Below are 25,525 nucleotides of genomic sequence, written 5' to 3'. Positions count from 1 at the left end.
AATTCTTTTCTAAGAAAAAAAGAATACAAAGAATACTTCTTAGAAGGAATAAGAAAAGAGCACGACAATCGTGTCATCAAATATTGAATTTATTTCTTTTGATTTACAAACAATGAGGTATGAGAAATCGGGGCTAATAAAGTCACACAAGGGTCGAAGAAAAGCTTAATAAAAAATGTTTTCCATTGAGATAAATCAGAGGTTAGGTAATTTTTGTAGGAAGTTTCCTGTCCTTTCACTTCTTCTTAGAATATACTTTGTTCTATTTTGTTTTGAGATTTTTCTTTTTCCTAACCCCCTCTTTGACATATTATGAAATTAATTCTGTAATGAAGCCAGAATAAAAACTTCAGAGGAATAATACGAAATAGTTATCAATTGAACAAGATAGAGCCGTCTGGTACTCACCCGGCGTCTCCATTTTACTACAAAATACAACAAAAACGCTAGTAGAATCACAGCTAAAAAAAATAAAGCTTAAAGAATTGATTTTCCATGATTAAAGCTGAAGAATCTCTGCACTGTGTAATGAAAGAAAAGTCCCTTCTCTATGATTTACTAATTACCTATTGAATGTAGGTAGTTTTTTTTTCCAAATGAATCTCAATGAATTCTCCTTTTATTTGATTACACCACTGAGATACTCGAAATATTCCAGATAATCAGCGTCCTGAGAGTTTTCTAAAGGACGATAGGAGCTAAAAGTGGAAGAAAATCCAGTGGAGGATTCACAATGGGGGTGGTACTTGAATTCTCAGGTGGATGAGATGTGATTTTTGCAATGGTTGTCGTCGTTTGAGCGATTATTAAAATTAAGATGAAAAATAATTAAATTCCACCCCAAAGTCGGGAGGTGAGCTTTTCCCGACTCACTTATGCAAATTTCCTCGCGCTGCTGTAATTATTAAACTCGCTGCTTCTTCGGAAAGGGATTAATACGCGAAATATGTATGTACATAGTGGCCTGGGAGAAAACTTCTGTGCAATGCGGGATAAAATTGTCTGTTGAGTGTTTTCTAGCTGTCGCACCCCCACATTGATTTGCCTATTTTAGTTTATTTTTTAAAGGGAAATCTCTCTATTTTCTCTAGCATCCCTCTTTCTTCTCAAAACACTTTCCTTTTTGCATTCTCTCTGAGAGATTTTCTCACTGCCTGAAAACTTCCCTTTTGAAAGGGATGTTGTACATTGATAAGGAGTGAGAGGGTGCGAAGGGGTAAAAAAAAACACCATAAGAAGAGGATTGTAAGAAACACCCCAGAGTGACAGAAAATTCCAAATCCAAAGAATGAAGAAAACTCCAATAGAACCTTTTTTTCTGGGGAAGGTTGCAAGAAAGAAATAAAAAAAGAGAAAATAGAGAGCAATGGATGGGGTTTGAGTGCAACAATCACAATAAGCAACAACCCTTACGAATAATTGAATCACTCTGGGCTTGCTGGAAAAGTTTCCAACCCTCATCATACAGGCGTGCACCCACCCCTGCGCGCACATTGAGTCCGATTGAACAACAGTGTACGGGGAGAGGCGAGGGGCTCCTGTTGAATGGGACGATATGTGTTCTTACACATCGTCCACCCACGGAGGTCCTTAACTTGATTGGCATTCCACCCAAGAAGCAGGAGCTCTCAAGAATCCCATCGTGCCAGCATCGTGTGAGATTCATTTCCCTTCGCACAGCATTGTGACTCTGCAGTGGAAAATTGCTTCGAGTGTTGTCGCACAAAATGAAAATTCACCTTTACCACAGATTTTTTTTCACTCCAACCCTCACCCAACATTTTTCCTGCCAATTTTCAACCGATAATATGGAATAGGGGTGGTTTTTTGAAATGTGACACTGACATCTCTCCCCCGTAACATTTTCAAAGATATCGTTGCAGTGGGAAAATTAATTTATATTGTGACATTTAGTTGGTGTTCCACTTCGTGGCCAACACCAAGTATTGTAATCGTCGGAAAAACCGACCACCTCAGATCGGGCTCAAACTTGGTATGAGCACGTTTTAGACATCCCACATTACGAAAATGGTGGTGGAAAATTTTTGATCCGGCCGGCCTGCCGGCCTGCCTTCCGGCCTGCCGGCCTGCCGGCCTGCCGTCCGGGACTCTAAACTTTGCCTTATAGCTCGAGAACGGTAACAGATAGAGACTTCGGGTTTGAAGTTTTCTATAGAAATGTGGGTGTAAAATTTCATTTTTTCGCATTTTCAAAATCCAAGATGGCCGCCGTCCGCCATTTTGAAATACCGTCAACCACTTCCCTTATAGCTAGAGGTTTGGAATTTTAGTAAGTTGTAGAGCTCAGTGAGACGTTTTCATCGATAATTCATACTTGAAAATCGGTCAAGCGGTTTAGCAAATATGGCGGCCTAAAGCAAAAAGTGTTTTTTCGATATAATTCAAGAACGGCTTGACCGATTTTGACCATCTTGGTATCAATTGAAAGGTTTCAAGAAGCCCTACAACTTTCTAGAACACTCCAAGTTCCAATAACATCCGCAAGAGGCGCTAAAATCAAAAACAAAAATTGCCTAACTTTAAGGGGCAATATCTCCGAATCCCCATTAGGCAAATCTTTTAAATTTTGATATGTTGTAGTAGGACTAATAATCTTGCACCAGTCCAAAAATGAAGAAAATCTATGTCGCCGTTTAGAAGATATAGCCATTTGAAAAATTCTTGAATTTGAAAAGTTCTAAGAGCCATATCTCCAGCACTGCTTGACCGATTTTGTTCAACTTGGTATCAAATTAAAGGTTTTGTGATTCTCTACAACTTTCTAGAACATCAGAAACCTCTAGAACCATTCCTTCAGGACGAAAAATGCGAAAAACTCTTTTGGTGAAACAAAAATCCGCCATTTTGTATTCTGGGGGTGACCTTGAAAATTATTGAAATTTATGTCAATATATAGCCTGTATTAATACCTTTCCAAAACTAGTCAATAAATTTCTTTGGGTCTTATAGAACCAGAGATATGACCATTTTAATGCATCAAATTGCCGAATTTACAAAAAAAAAGTCAACTTTGCCTACTAATACTGCTCACAAATAGTATTAAAACGCATAAAGAAACTTTTGCACGTTGTGGGACACCAACTCTTATAACTGGACGCGTTATGATTGACTTTTATTTTGTTATGACTTTCAAGCAATTAATTTTTTTTTTGCATTTTTTCTATTCGAGAATTTGGAAGGTTTTAATGGATTTTCTTTGCCAAATGCAATAAATAACTCTAGAAAATTCTTGAGTAAAATTTCTTTAAAAGCGAAGAAGTGACATTTCTGTCTAATTCAATAACGTTGGGAATTTTGCAATTAATTAATTAACTTTAGAACAATGATAAGATGAATTTTAGATTGTATAAAAAATATATCAAATGCAAGGAGTACATACGTTTTTGTATGGGAAAACCCATCATTTGAGAAATAGATTTCTTAAAAGATTAAGAAATGATCCAAGAGATTTTTTAATTTTCAACTAGGATCTATTGGAATAGGCTGAAATTTTGCCCAAAAATGTAAACAATGACGTCACTATTGTGATTTTTTGACTCTTAAATTTTTCATTTTAATTCATGAAGTGTTCTTTCTAATATTTCGTTAATGAATTTCCCCGACAATTTATTTTGTTTCATACAATAGAAGATGAAAAATTCATTGGTGACGTCATTGTTCACATTTTTGAGCAACTTCTTCCAGAATATCTCAACGGAAAATGGAAATTATCCTTGATTTGTTTTTATTTATTATTCATTCATTTCCTCGACTGAGAGATTAAACCCATAGAGAAATGAAAAAACTCCTTTCATCCCCTAAATATGTATTAAATTTATAATATATAGAGCAGCGTTATATGTATATTGTACATACTCTTCTTCCTTTAAACATAATGTCAGTTTGAAATGAGAAAACGATGAAGGAATTTCATGGGAAAATGGCCCATATGTTGCTGCACGGTTGAAATTCACCCCGCACCCCTTAGCAGCCCCCAGCTTTAGGGGTTGGGGAAATATTTTGTTAGATTATGTAGTGAATTCTGTCGCGCCCGAGAGCGGTAGTGCATGTGTCGCATGCATGACTTGTTATGCAAGAGACTTTCGCATATTCATCCCTTATCCGCTTTCCGTGGCAACCCTCGCCCGTGGGGGTGTTGGAGATCGTCTGCTCTAAATCGCACCTGTATAAATCAATTACGTAACACCTGGCCAATAAATCCAACGCCAGGCGCCCCCGTACCCCAGCCCCTCTCCCCCTCAGTGTGCTGTATGTCACCCACGGGTGATTCGTTTAAAATTCACACACATATACTGAGGGGAGGGTTTGAGTGATTTGGAGAGTCGCGGAAAGGGCGGAAGTGTGGTACCTTTACGTCCTGCAAATCTCCGCGCGCATAGCTTTATCGATGAGAATCCATTGAGTTAATATTTCTCTCTCACTCTCTCACATCCCTGGCACTGGGGGAATCACATTATACACCTCCACACCCATCCAGAAAACCACCCATTTGGAGAACATGCAAAGGGTGGAATCCCTCACAGAGCCCCAACGACCCACATTTCTCATATGTCCTCCCCCATTAAAGTGCCACGATTTTGCATGAATTTAAGACAAAATAACTTCACCCACCCACCCCCAAATCTTCAGCAGAAAAAAGACAACCCACCCCCCCTGACATCGAGAGCTCACTTTGAGGGGATGGTCCATCTAAAAGAAAAACACTATCAGTGTTGCAAAGTCACACCAATCAATTAATGAAAGTAAACACAAAAGACTGGTCCGCATAAGAAGCGTCGAGGATTTAAATGTGTCGCCAAAAATCTCTCTATTGTCTCTCCATTCTTTTACGACGACAATAAAATTTTATCGTCCCCGTAAAAAGACGTCCAATTTAATTCCCTAAAATCCTCAGTGCGGTTGTTGAATTTTTCTCTCCCAAAAGACATCTTCTTGTGAATTTCTTTTCTTTTCTTTTTCAATTTTTTTTATTTGGGAGAAATGTGCTTTTGTCAATTTATCTAGCACAAGCGGAAAGAGCTTTCAATGTTTACCCATCCCGAAGCAGCTTTAGTTTCCACACCGCTCATTTTTCCAATGAATTTTTCACGCAAAATTTTACCCAAACTACCATTTATCACAAGTAAAGCTACACTGTTAGAAACGAGAAGACGAAATGTTTAGCTTTTTTAAACTGTAAAGTTGTTTTTAAAGCTTTTTTTGAGGAATAGCTTAAAACAAAAACTATTTAATATTTTTAGTTGCTGAAGGAAGTTCAAAGTTTTTTTTAATAAGGATTTATTTTATGTAAAAAAAATAAAAGCATATGCTTCACACAAAACTTTGTACATAATCCCAAAATTTAAATTTTAAATTAAACTAATACTTATATTTAGATGGATTAAACGGGGATTTATTTTATGTAGAAAAAATAAAAATAAAAGAAGCATATGCTTCACATAAAACATTGCAATCTTAAAATTTTATTTTTTAATATTTATTTTTAGATGGAGACGCCAGGTAATTTCCCTAAATCTATCAAAAACCTATCAAAGAACTATATAGTGGACTCCAGAAAGAACTATCCTAATTCGTTACTAATTTCATTTTAATTTAAAAAAAAAACGTTTAAGGTTTGTACTTCTATAAAAAATTATGAATTTACCCAAAATACCACAATTTTCATAAAAGAGATCACGTTTAAATAAAATTAATATAATAAAAAAAAAGAATTTTAATTTGATAAGAATCTCTCGATTTTTAGTAGTGTAGCGTGGGGTGGTCTGAGAAAATGGGGGCGGTTGGTAAAGGATTGGGTGCGATCGCAGAGAAATTGGCTCGATAAATGAATTAAATGGTGGCTTCAGCGTATATGGGGGTGGCTCAGGGGGTGGTTGCCAGAATGTACACACGAGGCTCCCCCGTCTATCGTCTTCCGCCACCCCCATCGCTCTGCCGCAGCACCAAAACGGCACATCCAATGCTCTTGTGTGTAGTATACGCCCGACCCCGAAAATCGATACTCCGCACATGATTCACTGTGGCGATTGATGTGTGCCCCAGTGGGGGTGGAGATTGTGGTCAGGCGGCTGCCTATATGGGATGGGTGGAATGGGGATGCAAGGGTTGATTATTGTGACAGGAAATTGATGAATGTGTCTCACAGCCTGATGGCACATAACCAGTTACTAAAGAATTCAGTAATTAACTCAAACATGCATGTGCTTCGGTGACTAATTGAAAATAGGGTAACTACAGGTAATTCCGGCACCCCTTTGCCATTCATTTTTAATACAATGTCCTCATCGAAAACTTTTGCATCAGCGCCTCCGTCAAATTATTCCATTGATTGTGTATTTTCCACGTTGTTGGTGGATTTCATTTCACGTGGTCTCATGCACGTGTCTCATTTGCTGCTATCGCAAAAGGGCGTCGAGATTATTATTTTTTCTTCACCTCTGAGGAAGAAAAAATAAATAAAAATCCCGCCTTGGAGTAATAATAAACTTTGATGGGACAACCCTGACAAAATTTATTCCCACAGGAGCCTCCCGTGTGGATTAGCAAGTAATTGAAGATGGCAGAGTCGCGAGGCAAAGTCAATTACCTTCCCGAAAGACTCAATGTGGGTTGACGTGACATGAACTTTCCCGAGAAAGTAACGGTGAGACACTTTAACATCCCAACCCTCAATCATTCATTTTTCCGCCTTTGATGTTGTCGCCAAAATAGGGGCGGGTGGAGTGGAGATGAGCTCATCCGTGGAATTTTCAATCCACCCACCCCCACACGATAATTGAATATCTTCCTTTGAATTGATCGTCGATTGAGGAGTAATTTTGCTGCAGCGCTCTTTTAATCCTCAATCCCTTGACAATGTCATGTGCGACTTTATTGAATTATTTCGCAACGATTGAGAGATCACAATACGCGCTGCTTTGTTCAACTTGTTGGATGTTGAAGGTAAAATTTAACGAGAAAGTTTAACAATTAAATAAGTTAATTATTGGGAAAAATTAATAGATGAAGCATATGCACTGGAAGCTTAAAAGTATGCAGCATATGTATGGGAAAGACGCTTAACGAATGAATCGTACATGGAAAGACAAAGGTAAAATAAATAGTAGAATAAATTACCCAAAAATTGACAAAACACTATATTGAGGGCTCTGAAAAGAACTATCCCAACTCTCTTAAAAAGATTTTTTTTATTTTATAAAGTTTATACAAAAATGAGTTAGTTTTCTGAACAATTCCTTTGCATTCCAAGCATTTAGGTTATTTTTCTTCGGACTCATTCATGAAATTGTAAGAATGAAGCATAAGCTTATACTCGATTAATAAATTATTTACAAAACTATTTTGCTTTAACTTTTTTAATCTGATTTTATCACCATAAAGCTTTACATGTAATTACTAAAAAAAATAAAATTTTATTGGTTTCAGAACATGTTAAACTATTTATGAAGATCATGCAGCATACGCACATGAAGCATACATAAAATAATTAGCCAAATTAATAAATATTCAAAGAGAAATCTTTGAATATGTAATTTTCAGAATCATTTCTAAACAACACAACGTCCATAATGAAGCATAAAATCATAAACATGAAGCATATGCATTTCGTACAAAAAAAACTAAAGCTTTAGGATGAAAAATAACTATTCTGCTTTTAATTGTTCATCGTGAAGCTTCAGAAGCCTCTGACCACGCTTGCATTAAAATCAAAGCTTTATGGAGAAAATGTGAGAAAAAAATCGAAATGTCGTCCAACTGCAAATAGCACCATTGCAATAGTGCTATCGTGCAGTACCCCTGAAAGTTTAATGCTTTTGTTAATAATTTACATGGGTGTAATTTTTTAAATAGAACACAAATGCACACAGTGAGTCTATTAATCAAATTTTCATTACAACGTAATTCGGTTTTTTTTCAGCGCCCTCCACCCATCGCAATTACAAGCAAAATCTCGTGAATTCACCATGAGTTTACCTCAATAATTCCGTGTGCGGGGGAGTTGGGCAAATCAGCGCTGTACACGGGGTGGAAATTCCTGTGATTTCAACTTTTAATTGAGTAATGGATTTTGCTGAGTGAGTGTTTCGTACATGAAGTGGGTCGGTGGAGAACATACTTTAATTTTCGTATGTTTCCTAAAATGGTATAAGAAACTTTATACTATATATGCTGTGGGCTGGGGGGTCGTTTGGATCGGAGCCAAATCAATACGTTACATAAATTTTCGGCAAGAAGGACGGACGGGTATGGCGCTCACAAAATACGGGCCGTCGAAATCGATATCATTAACCAAAATCTCCACACATTTTCGCTCTTTTCTTGATTGTGTCGGACGATTTTCCCTTCACCTCCTCCACATCGCACTTTTTTTCCCTCCTGCCCCACCCCACCCCCTGCACCCCTGAGGGCTGGTGTGTGTGTTTGAAATTTCAAGGAAACTTGCCAATAAATTTGGGGGATGGTGTGGGCACAAAACTGGCCGATTTCATTTTGGCTGACGCTGCTTATCGTAATGCTGACATTTGCAAGAAAGGCGCACACAAGAATAAAAAAAAACACCAGCATGGCGAAGACCAAAGAGGGTGTGAGGGGCATGGAAAAAAAGGACAAAAAGGGCCATGGAGAGAAATCAAATTAACGCCGAACTTTCAGTATAGCACACACTTATACTCAACTAGAGGAGATGGTAATTGAGGACAATTGCAGCCATTTGTGAATTGAAATTTAAGTCGCACAAGATCTCCCCTCAATCTCCCAAGGATTTTTGCCATAAGGGGAGAAAATGCTGAAAACCACAGCAGAAGAGGACTTCTCCCGCAAGGACTTTGAGGGGATTTATTTCATCCAAGAGGGTTTCTTCTGCAGCAAAATGAACTATATTTTGTAATATTTTGCACATTTTTTGCGTTTTATTGAACATTTGTACTTTAAAAATTAATTATTTCATGAAAAATAAGGTGTAGAGATAGCAATGGAGACGCCTGGTTTTTTTTTTGCTTTCATTTTAAACCCATCCATTCATTATCTTGATATGTTTTGAAAGTAAAATAAAATTGAAAGCAGACAGTATAAAGAAGTTAAATAAGACAAAATATAATATTACATTGCAGATGCTTAGTAACCAGGCGTCTCCACTTAGCAATAAATAAATTTCATTACAACAGTGGAGACGCCTGGTTAATCTTATAAATTTTAGATTTTGCTTCTCAATTATTAGAAAATTGTTATAAAAATTAACAAAGTGTCTCTATTTCATGAAAAATACGATAAGGAAATAACAATGGAGGCGCCAGGTAGCACAAAATCCTGGTAAATACCAGGCGTCTCCATTTAATTGGAAGTTAACAAGAATTTGAATTAATTAATATCGTAAATTTTCAAATTTTAAATTTTTTCAGCTTTTTCGTTTTTAAATCCTTTTTTGCGTCGTCCTAATTAATTTCTTCAGTATTCTTTAATTTAATACTCTCTTGAATTGATTTCTAACTACACCCTGATTTTTCAATATATTTTATTTATTTATCATTCTCTCACATAGAAAAAAATATATAAATTCTCAATTTAGAGAAGAAAGTCACAAACACTACCCTCATTAAATGCTATTTACAACCCCTTCTAATCAAATAAAATGCCAAACAACCCCCAATAAGAAAACTTTTTTTATGATTTAGCCATTTCCAATCTTTTTATGCCCCATCTCTGCAGAAAAATATTTTCCTGTTGCTCCCTCCAAGCCGGGGGTAAAAAAAAAGAATAATCACAAAGTTTGGGATATTAATTTTCTCCAACGCAGGTAAAAATCATCGAGAGTTTCTCAAAATGGTAAATAACAGTGTGTGAGGGTGGCTGAGGAGTGTGTGTGTGCGGGAAAAATACTCAAATAAATATTTTATTCGCTTATGGAGAAGCTTTTCGGGGGTGGAAAAGCTCCTTGGAGCCATTTCTTCAGCATCCTATGAGAGTTTTCTTGAGCGGGGGTTGTACTGTGGGGAAGGGTGGAAGAGGCAAGTACGAGAGGGTGTGGGAAAAGTTTCGTGTATTGGATGGAAAACTCATTTGATGCCAACACCTGTTACATCTCCAGAGCGTCCTCACGAGGACTTATCCGTTCCTTTCGGCGCGAGGGGGTAGTTTTCCCTTCACTTAGAGCACCCCACTTCCGCCCCAAATGCTGGGATTTCTCTTCTGGTGGCAGCGGGGGGAGGGGTGTGGTAAACGAGTGGGAGTGGGTGGTGGAAGTGAATCATAATTCAGAACGCCTGCCACATCCATAATCCACTTCCCAGGGTGTCCTACCCAAGGATTTTTGCTGCAGGAAGGAGCACAGGGAGAAATGCCTCAAATTGACGTATAAGAGATTTGTCTTATCTCCCCAAGCTGAAATATTAAACTTTGCCATAATACGAAAGTGTACTTAAGATAAGGGACAAAGTGTGCTTAATTTTGCCGAGGGGTATGCGCACGGCAACACGGGGAATGCGATTTAAAAAAAAAAGAAAAAAAAAGTCTTATAAGAAAGCCCCCCAAGAGAATTTTCAACTCGTCGCAATGGCCACAAAATTGTGTGCAACGTGATCGATGCAAAAGCCAGATGCGAAACACCCACAATTTTCACTTTTCTCCACTCTGTTGGCAATGAGTCAAATATAAATTATTTTATAGCTCCCCAACTTTGTTGCACTTTGATAAGAAGTAATTACAGTGTTGTATCCCCCATTCGCATACAAAAACCCCATTGTTTCGGTACTCGAAAGAAAAGTGCTCGTGAGTGGGAAAAATTTATGGTGGGTGTGATTTGGCTGAGAGGGATTGAAAGAGCACAGCGTGTACCCACCCACAAGACGCTTTTATGAAGATAGCCACATGTAAAATTTTATACATATAGTAATTTTTCCGGGTGGATAATTTGTACAGAGATTTGTTCTTCAAAATTAGTTTCATTTTCTGCACTTTTTCTGAGTGCTCCTTTTGCTTTAATTTCAAGGGCGTAATATAGGAGTGCTATAAAACATCCTTCCTTTTTCTTGAAGAATTCGCAAATTAAAATTTGAGGGTTTCTTACAGTAGAATAATTGAATAAGTTAGAAAGGTGTAGAAAATTATGTTTTTATAGATTTCATAGCCGAGACAAATTTTGTGCTATAAAATATTCGATTGTTTAAAGTTTTTTTAGATTAAAAAATACCTAAATAAAATGTAAGAAAATCATTCCGAATCAACGGCTCAAAATAAAGGGAAAAAATCTGAACCCTTTTTCAAATTAGTATATCTACTAATTTTATGGTAAGTCTGTGTCTAGACTACTATAAAAATCCTTTTTTTTCAAACTCAAAATAAGAGTGATTATTAAATAAAAAAAATTAAAATTGATTTTTTTCTAGTTTTATTATCTTTTAGTTTGTATTATTTCTAAAAAAAATATTCTTGATTAAGAGAAAAAAACCTAAAACAGAAAAATATCATTCCAAAAACAAATAAAAAAATTAATAGGCTTTTCCGTTTTATTCTAGAAATTCCTTAAGAATTTTGCAAGAAAAAATATATTCTTTTAAAAAAACATTTTTTTTAATTCTTTCAAAAATTTAGATTGATAAGAAAATCGTGAAAATTCTTTTTAAAAATATTTCTTGTGGGCGTAGAAAGTCCTGATTTTCACATTTTAGGATTCTTTCAGGAATCAGACTTTTAACCAAGATTCTTAGTCAGATTCTCTTCTCACCAATTATTAAATTACAAATTTGAACTTAATTTTTCTTTGATTTTTCCAATCTTTCGTTATTTTTCTCGCTGATATCAATGCTGAAAAGTCCAATTTTCACCAAAGACAACTACCATTCTGATTACTGTGTAACTTAAACCATAATTTTCCGATTAAACCATATATTTATGCTTAAATAATTAAAATTCTCAAATAATTTAAAATTAATATTTATTTTAAATATCTAAAGCTCTACAAAACCCTCACAATCTCATCACCACAACAACTCTGGTTGTTGGGAAGTGGCCTTGCTGTTGCACGTAATATGAAAAGACTACGACATAGGGGATGGAATTCACCCCATATTTATATGTAGTCTACAATAAATTCTTAAAAGAAAATACCTTCCGTTTGGTTAATAAAATGAAAAAAGCAAAAAAAATAAGCCTCGGCTGCAATTGCCGTTTGCAGCAGCACTTGACGACCCCTTCGGCACCGAACGCTGCACCGCCGACAAATGGGGCGGGTGGTGCACATGCGCCGGGGTGAGCATCCCCTAAAACCGCCATGAGCGAAAATCCGCGTCGCCAGTAGAAGGGAGTGGTACGTCAAATCTGACGCACATTTTGTGACTTTATCCTTATTTACTGGACAGCTGAGTGCCCGAGAATTGTTCCTTTGGTGCTCCTTCCACAGCCCCGGTGTGGACAAGGTGATTGCGGTGTGAAGTTGCAAGCCCGTGAGGTGATTTCCGTCTTTTTTGGGGGGTGTGTGTGGGTGTTTTGGTGAAGCACGCAATTTGTGGGAAATTTGGGTGGTTGCAAAAACCCGGAAGAGCGCGACGTGAACGTTGCAGTCGGTACTTGAGGGTAGTTTTTCCTTCCCGTACGTTGCTTCGTCTGTGCACAGAGCAAAAACGGCAAAAAAGGGGGTGCCAGGTTTCCTGAGTGGCAGAGATCTTAAACACGGAAGAGGTGCAGAGCAGAGAGGGTGCAACGAAAAGTAGTGTGTTGGGAATTTCCGGAAGTGTGTACACGGAAAATTGCCAAGGGGGTCATTGAGCATGGGCAAAGGGGGTGTTTTGCTGTCCCAGGAAGCGCCATCTTGGTGTGCAGCCTAAGCCCCACGGCAGAAAGCAATTCACTTGCAATAGCTTCATTGCTAACTGAACGTTGTTGGTGGGAAAATGTCGTCAGCATAGTGGTGTGATTAAGTGCTCCCAGGATCAATACTTAACCTGTTCGGCAGTGTTGCCACACACCACCCCCGCGGCCCCCAAAACGGTGAGTGAGAGCATTTAGCTTGGCCTCGAGCACCACCCCACACCACACGGCTAACGGAGTCTCCGAGGGTTGCCGCCGCGGTGGCACACTGCGCATCGTATTTTTGGCGCGTGTGTAGTGGACGCGCCGCCTGAGGACGAGACAGTCGGCGGGACGCCTGTTGAGCGTCAGTGGCGCCGCAACTCAACCCACTTGTTTATCTTCTGTTGCATTTACCTGTGGATTTTGGCCGCCATCGACTTTCAGCCCTTACACACAATCCCTCATCCGCCAGTCAACCCCTCGACGCAGTGACGAGCGCTACTTGTTGCTGTTGGGTTCTGTCGCCTCTTTTTACTTCAAACCAACCTCCTTACATAGCGTCCGCACTTGTGGCTTCGCACTACGCGCTCTCTCACTCTCGCTCTCTCAAACCCAACAAGACGAAGGAAAAATAAATTCAAAAAACAGAAGCCCCCAACGGGCGTCCATTGAAGTAATTTTCAAAAGCACCCCCTCTCCCGGAAGTTAGCCGCCGGAGCATTATAAGGGAGACCAAACCACCATCAACAAAACGCGGCCCACGGCGCAACAATTTGAAGACAACGAAAGCAATAACCCTCCTGTGAGTTTACTCGGCAAAGAAAGAAAGAAAAGAAGGAGAAAAGAGGAAAAATCTACATTTTAGGCTTTTATTTTTGCAAAAAAAAAGTGTACGTGTGTGTGTGTTAAAAAGCGCGCTTTTATGCTTTAGTGACGAAGAGAAATAATGCCACGTTGCTACATGGTGAAGAAGCATCAGGGCCAAATGTCGCCCGCAAAGACGAACGACGGTCGTTTTAGGCAACATTCGCCAGCAATGGGGGTTAAATTGCCCCAAAAAGACGACGCAGCGGAACCAGTAAGCCCCACCGAGGGTTCTGTGGCACCACTCTACGGATCACCAGACAGCAGAGGAGGTGAGCTTAAAATGCAATTAATCAATGACATTTGACTTGGCCCCAAGCACTAGCAGAACTGGGTTGGTGTGGGCCAAAAAAATGGGTTGGAAAAGCGAAGGGGAAACTTTTAAAGAACTCTTCTTGTCCTTTAAGGATTTTTTTTATTGGAAAATGAGTCATAAAAACCAAAATTGAGCTATATACATATGTATATAATATGAATCCGTCTCTGTTAAATTGGTTCTTATTTTTTCGGTACGTTTACGTTTTGAAACAATAAGAAAATCATGTTTCAAGATTTAAGAAAACATGAAACATTACAGAACTGTGTTTTACAAGCTTGGGTTTTACATGGCTACGTCTTACAGTGCTACGTTTAACAGACTTCAGTCTTATAGGTCTGCGTCTTATAGGCTTGTAAGATCAGTTTATTTAGCACATTCTGGTAATTTTTTTGTTGACTTTAAATTCATAAAAATGATGAAAAGTCTTAAACTTTAAAAAAAAAATAGAGTTTCTTAAATGAATTTTCAAATTTTTGTTTAAGAGCTCTCATTTCTATAAGATTTGAAGTCAGGCTTCTCGAAAATTTTGAAAAAATCCTAGGAAAATGTAGGTCAATAGCATTTTATTTACCTTTACGCAATATATACAAATTTAACTACTCACGAAAGTTCTATGTTACGTAAATACGTAAACCGTTTAAAAAAATTTTAAAATAATTTTTTGCTCTTTAAAATGAATAATTAATAAAAATATTTGCAAAAATTAATATTATTATTATTATTTTCTACCTTTACTATATACTTCGGTCGAACAACACTCTAATTACGCATATTTGCCTATATAAACACATTCTCACATTCTGTTCTCACTATTTTTCTGACTTTTATGAATGAAATGGAAATCTTTTGAGAAATAAATGGAGCCAAAGTCGAAAAAGAAATCCAAAAATCTCTTTATTCTTACCCATATATCCCTTCCATTAAATATTTATAAAAAAAAACAATATAGCTTTACCTTGTAATTAAAATTCCTAAACAAGTACTTACCTCTAATTAAATATCTTATTTAATAACTTTAAAATAAAAGTAAAGTATCCACGTTAGTTTATTCATTCCAAGTTTTTAATTAAATATTTTCCCTGCTATATTACTATACACCAAAACCCGTAAGCTTAACTGATTTGCCGCAAAGCTCTTGATTTAGAGCTTTCATCAATGCATGTTGTGGAATTTTATTCAAGTGTGGAAGTTATGCAATTTACTCTTATACGAAGCAATTTAGCTTATTTGATAAAGGTTGAGGGGTTAAAATTACCTTTCACTCATCATTATGTTCTGTATGGAATTTATGTAATTCAAAACTGGATTAACCCCAGTATCCCCTATCCGAAAAATAATAAATGGAATTTTATCAATAGCAGAACAAGTTAAATTTTGCCGCATTTAATGTTCAAATAGACAAGCTTTTACCTAACTACCAATTTATCAAGTAATTTCATGGCACCACCCTCTTGTCCAACCCCCTCAACCCACCCACCCTTAAAAAATATATCCCCAAATCCTAAAACATGTTTAGTTGTTTGTGTCGTGATTGTTAATGAAAATACAACCTTAGCACCAGAGTACTCCAAAATAACTAATTACCTCACCTTACTCCGTGAGTCATTCACCCCTCGCCGAATTTTCCCTTGAATTTTTCCACCCACCCTCTGCTCCCCCCAAAATGGTGGGTTATACAATAAATTTCCCCACTGACACATAAATGTGGTCGCGAGCGATTTATGTGTAATTGAATATGTTCGAAATAGAATATACGTGTTTAAAAAAAAGAGTGTCTCCCCAAAATTAATGGCACTTATTAACACGCACATATCCCTAACCGCATATCACCCCCCATTTGGGTGGGGGCGGAAGGTTTTTGTTTCTCTTTTATGATTCCCCCATATACCCCCGCAGTGTCACTGCGGAGAATCGACAAATCTTACGACACCCGCTGAGTTGGTGAAACAGAAAAATTATTGCGTTTTCCTGCCACGACCACCCCCAGCTGAGTGGCGAACTCAATCCCCCCCACACATTACACACATTTGAGATTCAATTACTCATTTCCCGCCCCCCACAACGGGTGGCCGCACGTGGGCTCACAATGTAGGTAAAATGTGGAATATGATGGAATGCAGGAGAGTATGGGGTTGTTTCTAAGGTTTCATAAACGGAACGCAATTAATTAATGATGAATGTGTAGTAGATATGGGACATTCAAGACATAGGGACATTTGCGAATTAAATTATTTCCTAGATTTAAAGGAATTCTCAGAGGAATATTTACGATTTTTTTTTCAAAAAGGAAGAAATTATTGAAAGGATATAGGGTAGCCAGGAAATTAGAGCAAGATTTGAACCGCGAATAACTGTTGCTTGGGTTGAGATATCTGAAAACTTCTGCCACCTAAAAATGCATGAACTCAAAAAGTTTTATTTGCTTTTTATTTCTAGTCGATGTCTTAAAAATTGTATCCGCTAGAGCGAAAAACGTGAAAAGAAGCGTTTTCTCTATGATAAATATACTGCTTTTCATCTCCAATAAACGCTAAATTGCCCATGATATGATAATATCTACTTTTACTCAAAAATATTCTTAGAACGCTTGAATATTTGGTCGCATAAAGCCGGGAAAGGCCTTTTTAATTCAAGTTTAGTCCAATATTCAATTCTTTATTGATCTTTGGATCATTTTGAGGGTTTTGAGAAAATCAAAAGACTTGAACATGCCACAATTTTTAAGATATCGACTTAAAATAGAAAGCAAATAAAACTTTTTGAGTTTACGCGTCTTTTGGTGGCAGAGCTTTTCAGATATCTCAATCCAATCAAAAGTTATTCGCGGTTAAAATCATGCCCTATTTTCCTGACCACCCGTGCAAAATTATAAAAATTAAACCTAAAATTTTGTTAAAATTTCCTTTCAAACTATTCCGAATGAATTTACTGGTAAACTGCACACTTACGGAAGCTTTATCGTTATTTATTTTATTTGACAGACATTAATTTGAATACTTTTTCATTCAAAACTAAATAAAAAAAAAACTATAGCTGTCGTTTTTTTTTTGGAAAATATCTCTAATAAATAAAATGCAATTAAATCCATTGAAATTAAATTTAAATATTTTTGTTTCAAGCTATAAATGCGATATTTTTGCAAAAATAAATCCTCTGAAAAGCTTACATTTTATTATGTAGAATTTTACGTGCATGGGGGAATGATTAAAGTACCTCACACAAACTATTTATCAAATATTTGCAATAGTAATAATAATTTAGGGAATGTTTGCAAAATCCAAATACACCCTCGGGGGGTTGTATTAGCTGGAGTGCTATATTGATTGATAAATTAAATGCTTTGGCTTAATTGCCAATAAACAAGAATACAATAAATGAGCAAATTAATTTAATTTTTGTGCACAATATTCAGTATTTATCACATTAAAATGTTACTGCAATTTATAGTTTTTCTGGAATGGGGAGAATTGGGAGGATTTTCCTCACCCCCAACTTCGTGAATTAACTAGTGGATTGCACATAAATTTCCATCTAGTGGAAAGCTCTGCTTTTCCTTCTGGTTTGTTCTGTTTTCTGACCCAGAAAGAAGTGCTTGTGGTTGGTGAATCAAGGAAAGAAAAGAGATTTTGTTGCGAAGATTATTGCAATGGGTGAGCAAAATGCCTTTGCACGCACAAATCGACATTGATATACAATACAACCTATAAATTCTTGTGGTGTACCTCAACAGGGTGGAGGACTAATGACTCCCTCACCCCCACGTGCAAAGGGCATAAGGAGAACAAAAGGAAAGCACAATGGTGGGGTCTATTAATATATTGTTTCACTTTGGATTTCTCTTCCGATGTAGTGCGCGCACCATTGAGATTATCTCAACGCAAAAGATTCATTAAACAGGTGCCCTTTTATTCAATCGTACACCCCCCCCCCCCCCAGCTACCCTCTCTCTGAGGAAACTCACCCCTCCCAAAAAAAACTTCGGTAAGGCACCTCAAGCGCGTGAGAGTCCATGAGGCACACACAGAGAGAAGAAGGAAACATGGAAATTGGTTTCTTTTCGGGCTGGCGTGAAGCACGCAATGTGCAGGGAAAAGTATGTTTTTTATTATTTCGATTAACATAAATATGAAAATTATCATTTGTTCAAATTACACAGACACAGAGAATTTCTAGGGAAATACCTCAAATTAATTCGTTATATATAAGAAATATATGCGGGAAAATGCTGCTCTGGTGTGCTTCTAAATCATGTTTTTCCTCCACTCCTTCTGCTGTTTTTTTTTGCTTATTCTTTTCCTCTAATCATCCCCCTCCCACCCTCACACTTTGTACGTAATTTAGCCTAAAGAATATTTTAGGAGTTTTCTTTTATTAAATTAAATTTTCCACACAGAATTTTACGTTTAATTACTCAACTAGCTCAACTATCTCAACACTAAAACAATTGAAACTGTATGCTTTTCCACACAATCACCGAGAATTACCATAAATTTCCCCCTAAATAATATGATAAATAAATTATCTCTCCCGGAAGTCTTTTGATTTCCTGTAAATTTTCAATTATTATGGCAAATTCAATTTGGATTTAATTTCAATATATAGACAAAATATGACCTGAATTGAGAATGAGTTTCCCTGGAATTAAATTCCATTGATTTTCCACAGAGGGTTGGGTGGCAGCAGGAGCGGTAAATTTCCATGTGGGAGAAAGGGGTTGATGGAAAACACTTCAATCAATCTCAATGGGGGTGTACTGTCGCACTTATTTATTATTGAAGGTTTTACGGGATCGAAATTAGGCGATTTTTGACAGAGTCATTGGATGAGGGAGAGAGATGGGGGGGGGAGATCAACCCCCACTCCAGGGTGGGGTAAAGGTCATAAAACTCTCACACACAGAACGGAAAATGTATGTGAGGCTGAATTTAGGCATTTTCAGCACTAAAATCCCGCAGAATACTTCCAATTTCCATAAAAATGTAACAAATTCTACCCTCTCTTGGGGGGGATGGTGGATTATGTCGGGGGTGGGGAGTATGCCTTGCGGAGGGTGTAGTATAGAAGAAAATAACTTGGCATTATCTCATACCGGAAGAAGCCAAGGAGGGTGTGCGTGTCTCTCGAGTGGTGTGACTTTTAAATGAACTTTTCGGCGACCCCACAAACTGTTGGACATTGTTGCCGTGTTCGCAGTGAGAAATTGGATGAATCCCAAATCGATTATTATCAAGGGGTATGTATGTCACAACAACACCCAAGGGTTGGCTCCCGACACTGCGCCAAATTCCATGCCAAAATCACAATAAATGGGCGGGAGGGGTGGTGGCTTCCTCCCAAGGATGTGCTTATGGGGAAACTTTCGCATGTGCATTTCCACTGCAAAGGGGATGGAGGCGCGGAGAAAAATGATTGGGGCAAATTATCCGCAGAGTACATTCCGAAAACTGCCATGGAGGCTTTTCCCGGGGGTACGGGGGGTGAGATGGTTGGAAAATATATCGCTGGCAAAACCAACAAGTCAGCGAAACGTGCAACAGAATGCGGGTGAGTGAAAACAACCAAACCCACTCTAAATGGGGTGGCGGCACAGAGTTGATTGAAAGCTCTGGAAAATAGTTTTTCGATTTGATTCACTTTTTTTTAAATAAATGAAAATGAATCTCTTTTCCCTCGATAGTTCTATTCACCCTAAAAATCTTCTAAACTCAAATAATAAAGGAATTCATGCACGGTCCATGTAAAAATTTCCTCTATCGCAGAACAACTCCTTTAATTTTTATTTGGCCTCCAAAATAATTTATTTTCATTGATATTTTGTAAAATGAAAATTCCTATTTTTCCTACTTCATTTTGCAATATTTATTATTGATTTTCCAATCTCATCTAGACAAACGACCAATCCGTTTGAATGAGGCAATTCTCCCGCTCACTATTACACGAAATGACTTGGAATTGAGATTGAAACAAAACATTTCCACTCTCATAAATATGTTCAATTTGGTAATTTTCTCACTCTCCACCGTCAAGCGGTGCCATTGAGTGAAGGGCGGGCTGAAAAAGAACAATCGCTGTGTGGCACAAAAACCTCTTCTTCTCACCCTCCTCCTCCCGCTCAATTCAGCTGAATTGAAAGCTTTTCCAGCTTTTCCAGCAACGCACAAGACAGTCAGTAATCCACTAATAAGATTTTTTTTTGGTTGCAAGCTTAAATCTACGAAAATAGCGCGAAAGGGTGGGGGTGGAAAAATTGCGGTGTTGGTATCACATTCGCACTGAAGGGTGACTTTCATGATGAACGCCAATTGATCAACCCACTCACATGGAGCTTTTTTTCTGCCCATCTTTTCCAATCGTGGAGAAACAACCAGAAAGTTCGAATAGTTGGTGGTTTTGGGCTTCAAACTACCCCCTTTACAGCCCCAACAGAGCGGTAGTCTGTGGCATGTAGAGCAACCATGGGAATTGCGGTGTATGATGGCTCGCAGTGTTTGCTAAATTGCTGCAAAAGAGGGTGAAAAAAAGACAACATCCTCTGCCCCCCCCCACCACCCCCATCTTTCCGACCAAAAAGCATTTTCAACTCTATACCAACTATATGTACCTATTTCATATGTGGGAGAGCTTTCACGGAAGCTTTTTGCCATACATGCACCAACCATTCAATAACTGCAAATTCTCCATACACCGTACCACCCCCCGGGTTTTGCGGGGGAGAGAGGGTATGCCCGGATGCCATCCCCATTTTACAAAGGCAAGGGGATGGGGGATGTTTGGAAAATAGTCCACATGCAATACACAGACAAAATGAAAATCAGACAAGACAACTTTATTTATTGTTTCCCAGTTTTCCACTCACCGAGATATAACATCCAACCCAACAAAATGGTGCTGTCGCTATATAATTCGCATGGGTGAATTTTAAAATTCTCCATTTGTTCGGGAAATTTATTAAAATTCGGCATGACACTCCTCAAGCAGACAAGTACTACATTTTAAGCTCAAAAGTCATGTTTTTGGCCTCTTTTTCGGCTCCCACATGTCACATATTTTCTCTTTTTTCCATTGAGGACACATCAACTCCGTCTTTTCTCCCACTTGTAGGAATAATTTTGCGAGGGAAGAAAAATAATTTTCTTGGGGTAAAAAAAATCAAGACAGTTGGACTAATAAATTGTAGAAGTTTTGTTTGCATTTTATTTGCAAATTGTTGCTGGTAGAAAAAGAAAAAGAAAGACAAGTGATGGTTAATTTGGCACAAGAAGACGTTTTATTTGTTTTCTTGTTTTTTACATGACATAGTTTGAGAAAATTTGAAGAAAATCTGGGAAAAAGCTTGACTTCGTTAAACCTTTCACGTTCTTTAGGTCACACGTTCACCCAAACGTGAAGCATTCTTTTTGCTGAATTTTAATGAATTTAAAAAAATTTCAACCCTTTTGCACTCGCATGAAACATGAAAACTTTGAAACATTCGATCTTTGTATCACGATATTTATTCTGTTGATGTTTCCAGAGAACATTTCGAACAGGGAACGTTTTCTTTAGTTTAATTTACAGAAAAAACGCATTTTTAACTTGGAAAAACAAAAAAAGTTCAAAAAAATTGAATATTTCAAATTTGAAACAATTGAAACATAATAAAATTTCGTTTCAAAAATAAAAATGCCAATTACAACGTTAAAAATAATTTTTAACGTCAGGTCAAAAAGGGCTGGGAAAAGCAATAAAAATTCATTAAAACTCAAGAAAATTCAATGTTTCAATTTTGAAACAAATGAAACATAATAAAATTTCGTTTTAAAAATTAAAAATGTCAATTGTAACGTTAAAAATCATTTTTAACGTCAAAAATGTTTCATGAAATGTAAAAATAAAATCAAAAGAGACACCGTAAAATCAGATAAATAAACCCCTATTTTTTAAATCCTTTGCTCGTTTTTTTTCTCCCTTTATTATCGTCGTAATCTCTCTGCCTGGAACATGGTACACATGAAACATCCCTCTGATGCCATCATCGCCTCTCCCCAAAATTAAAAGAACATTATTCTCCCCCACTTACGAGTGAAATGAATGAAATGGTGCAAATGCATGTGGACGTGGTAAGAAACAATAATCCAATCACTTATCTTTCGCTACATTTGATTCACATGCCAACCACAGAGCCCACCCTCGGTACATTTCTGGGGGATCGCATATCACATAAAAGTCCCAACGTTAGAAATTATCTCTGCGGCGTTCGGTGATTTCCCACCCAGGCTATAAATCAAATTACAAACAACGGCTCTATATCTCCATCTCGATGGAATTGCCTCCAATTTCATCCCCCTCATGTTACGTTTTTTTTTCCCTCCGCACTCTCTCTCTCTCTCTGGTAGACTTGTGTGCAGAAAATCTCGCACAACTGCTTCACGCCATGGGGTGAGCCCTTTTTTTCAGTACATACGCCCGGGAGCTGCAATGTGTCGGGATTCATTAGAGGAATAAATTTATGAGGGTGCTACTGACGAGTGGAATGTATGTTGCAACTTTTCCATCAATGAAATTCCACACCCTCTCTTGCACCCCACCATTGCGCGCTCTTCATATCCGGGAGTTTCCGGACTGTTGCTCCTGGGAACATCGTATGTGCGTTTTTTTTTTTTCGCGCGCATGTTTTTCACTCTGTGATGTATTCAATTCCCGCCGCTGAAGGACTCATTCGTTCAAAGGACTCATCTCCCAATGACCACAAGCCTTGCGTGCCTTTTTTTTGCTACGTGATACGTGCATCCCATCACCCAGGAATCCCCCAGCAATGGCCACAAATCGCCGGGGGTGTCTTTTGATCTCATATGCCAGAGTCGATGGGCAGCTAACAAAAAAAATCAACCCCCGGCAGTCGCATAGGGTTGCATTTTTAATTAAATCCTCCACCTCCGCGTCAACACACCACCACCCTCCAACCCATGGCGAATTCCTCTCCATCTGCCCAAAAAATGACTCTTTCGCGTCCCAATGGTGACCACAACTTGGCTCCCAGAGAAAAAGAGAAAAAATTCTCCAGCTTATGAGAGAAAATTATTTCATTTGGGGTGTGGGAAATGTTGTGCCCACACAACAGAGACTTTTATGTGCGCGATGGAAAAGTTTATGTGTACCAATGTTGTGGTATGGCAATTGGTTGGACTTATGAATTTTTCCAAACGTATTATTACCACCCAAAGTATATTCGTGTGTACAATTTCCACCTTTTGCGCGCGAGTTACGAGCACCACTTGCTTAATTATGCGACACAACCAACATGTGGCTACTCCAAAAATGAGCCTCTTGTGCCCCCACGCCACAACACCCGCCTGCACAGAGTAAACTTCTTCACCATACATAATGGAATTATTATTTATTGTATTGCTCCTTTTGCTCATTTTCTTAACCAAACCACCCACCCGCCACACTGCTGGGAAAAGCTTTTCCCACTACGAAGTTGCATGAAACTTTTCAAACATGAACAGCAATCACAATAAGCAAAAAACTTATTTTCCTCTACTACCCACATACCTACCGTAATGTTGGAAAAAGTGAAGCAGAGCTAGCATAAGAATTCTAAGAATCATTTCAAGATTTTCCGTAGCTTTCATAAAAGCTTCCCGGAAAAAGGGTTATTAAAAGCTCAAAAACTTTCAAACTAAAAACTTCAAGTTCAAAATTAAGTGCTAAATTAAACACACAGAGAGAATAATCAATAAAATTTATTGACTTTTGCAGGTTGTACAGAGAGAAAATTATCCAAAATCCACATGAAAGTGGTGTTAATTGAGTATCTATATGTTTCATTAAATAAATAGTTAATTAAGTTTTAATTACGTTCCTTTGGGGATTTTTTGTTGATGATTTTTTTTACAGGAAAAGCTATAAAGCTTGATTATGAGCTTTATGCAATACTTTTAATAATTGCTGATTAAATACAGATTTATGATAATATGAATCTTTCGCTTACAAAAAATTAAATTTTTTAATTTTTAATTAATAATTTTATATTGCTTTTGATCTGTTTTTACCGATTTTTTTTCTTTAGTCGTCTGACAACTAGAGAAAGAGTTTATTCATTTTCATACTCTAATGACACTCTGAGACACATAAAAGGAATAAAAAATTGCATGGTCAAAACGGTCCTTAAATGCCTAAAAGTCTTTCCTTTTTATTCATTAAAATTAGCTGCGGAAATTCTAAAAAGATTTATCCAGACCACGCCCACATTCTACTTTAATTCTTCTTTTAAAGTACTTAAAGCATATGCTCCGAAGTATTCAGATAATTCTGTGTTTCTATCAATCTATTATCTACTAAAACAAGAACATTTTAGAGATATATTAGCTAAAATACACTAAATCCACATTTCAATTATACTCTAATTTTCTCCGCGAAAAAGTGTAAAGCATATACTCCAAGGCTTCCATGTGCTTTATTGCTTTATTGAATTAAAAATTGTTGAATTATTTTTTATTAATAAAACTGGTAAAGATCAGTTAAAGAATGTTTGACTAAACCAAAGAAAATTTACAGCGCTATTTTACCTAAATTTCCCTTAAAATGTGTAAAACATATGCTTCCAGGCTTCCTTGTGCATTAGTATTTAGGTTAATAATATTTTGTTTCCTTGAAAAGGATCAGAGATCATTCCAAGCACGATTGACTAAAGTAAATTAAAATAACGGTTTTTATTGCATTCTAATTTTTATATTTGAAATGCATAGAACATATGCCTCAATGCTACATAGCTGATCTCAAATTTAAAAAAAAACCCTTAGCATCAGTTTCCATTCTATTTATTTAAAAAATATTAAAATTCTTTACCAAAAACCTTTCTTTATTTGCTATACATCTTCAAAATATCCCCATGTGTGCACCACAAAATGAATAAACTCCTTTATTTTCAACGTTCAAAAGTAACGAAAAAAATTCAATTCTATAATATTCATTTTAGCATAAACCCCTCAATCGTTTGGATTGAAAAAAAAACAATATATCTCTTCCCACGGAAAATTTCATAAATGATTTACAACCCCCATTTTATTGCAAACATTACCCCAATTTGCAAAATAAAACAACCCAAAGTGGTGCAATCGATGTAAAATTTATCATGAATCATTTAGTGGCACCTTGCGCGTTCCTTCCCACGTTTTCCGTTAAAACAGCGCACCGGGAGTTTGAGTTGGAAAATTATCAAGTTTCTATAAATAGAAAGGAAACTGACGGATTTATTATTCATACACCATTTATTTAGTGTCAATCAATTGCCTTTGTGAAGTACCCCCTTTATAGTGTGCGCGTGGGTGGACGCATGGAGGGTATTATGAGGAGGGAAGTATGTGGGGTGGATTTCCAATGAAAAATAACTATATAGAACAGAAGAAAAAAAAAACACGGGAAACCCCCAAAAAGTTTTCATACAGCAGAGATGAGTTGTTATTTCCACGGAGAGAGCGAGGGGGTGGTTGTTTGGAATTTTTCCCAACCACCAACCCCTTAATAGTTCTCCACCCACCCCCAACAGCATGGATA

General features: G+C 37.3%; 1 protein-coding gene across 1 annotated transcript in view; it reads left to right on the top strand.

Moving 5' to 3' along the window:
- Positions 1 to 12,294: 12,294 nt before the first annotated feature.
- The window catches only part of LOC129793009 (protein snail-like), a 43,998-nt gene continuing 30,767 nt past the window's right edge, over positions 12,295 to 25,525 (top strand). The window contains exon 1 of the mRNA XM_055832530.1: positions 12,295 to 13,940. Coding sequence (XP_055688505.1) covers positions 13,751 to 13,940 — 190 coding nt within the window. The 5' untranslated portion in view covers positions 12,295 to 13,750. The remainder of the gene's footprint in view (positions 13,941 to 25,525) is intronic.

Source organism: Lutzomyia longipalpis, chromosome 3 (assembly GCF_024334085.1).
Source record: "Lutzomyia longipalpis isolate SR_M1_2022 chromosome 3, ASM2433408v1".
Lineage (NCBI taxonomy): Eukaryota > Metazoa > Arthropoda > Insecta > Diptera > Psychodidae > Lutzomyia > Lutzomyia longipalpis.
This window is presented reverse-complemented; position numbering and strand designations above follow the sequence as displayed.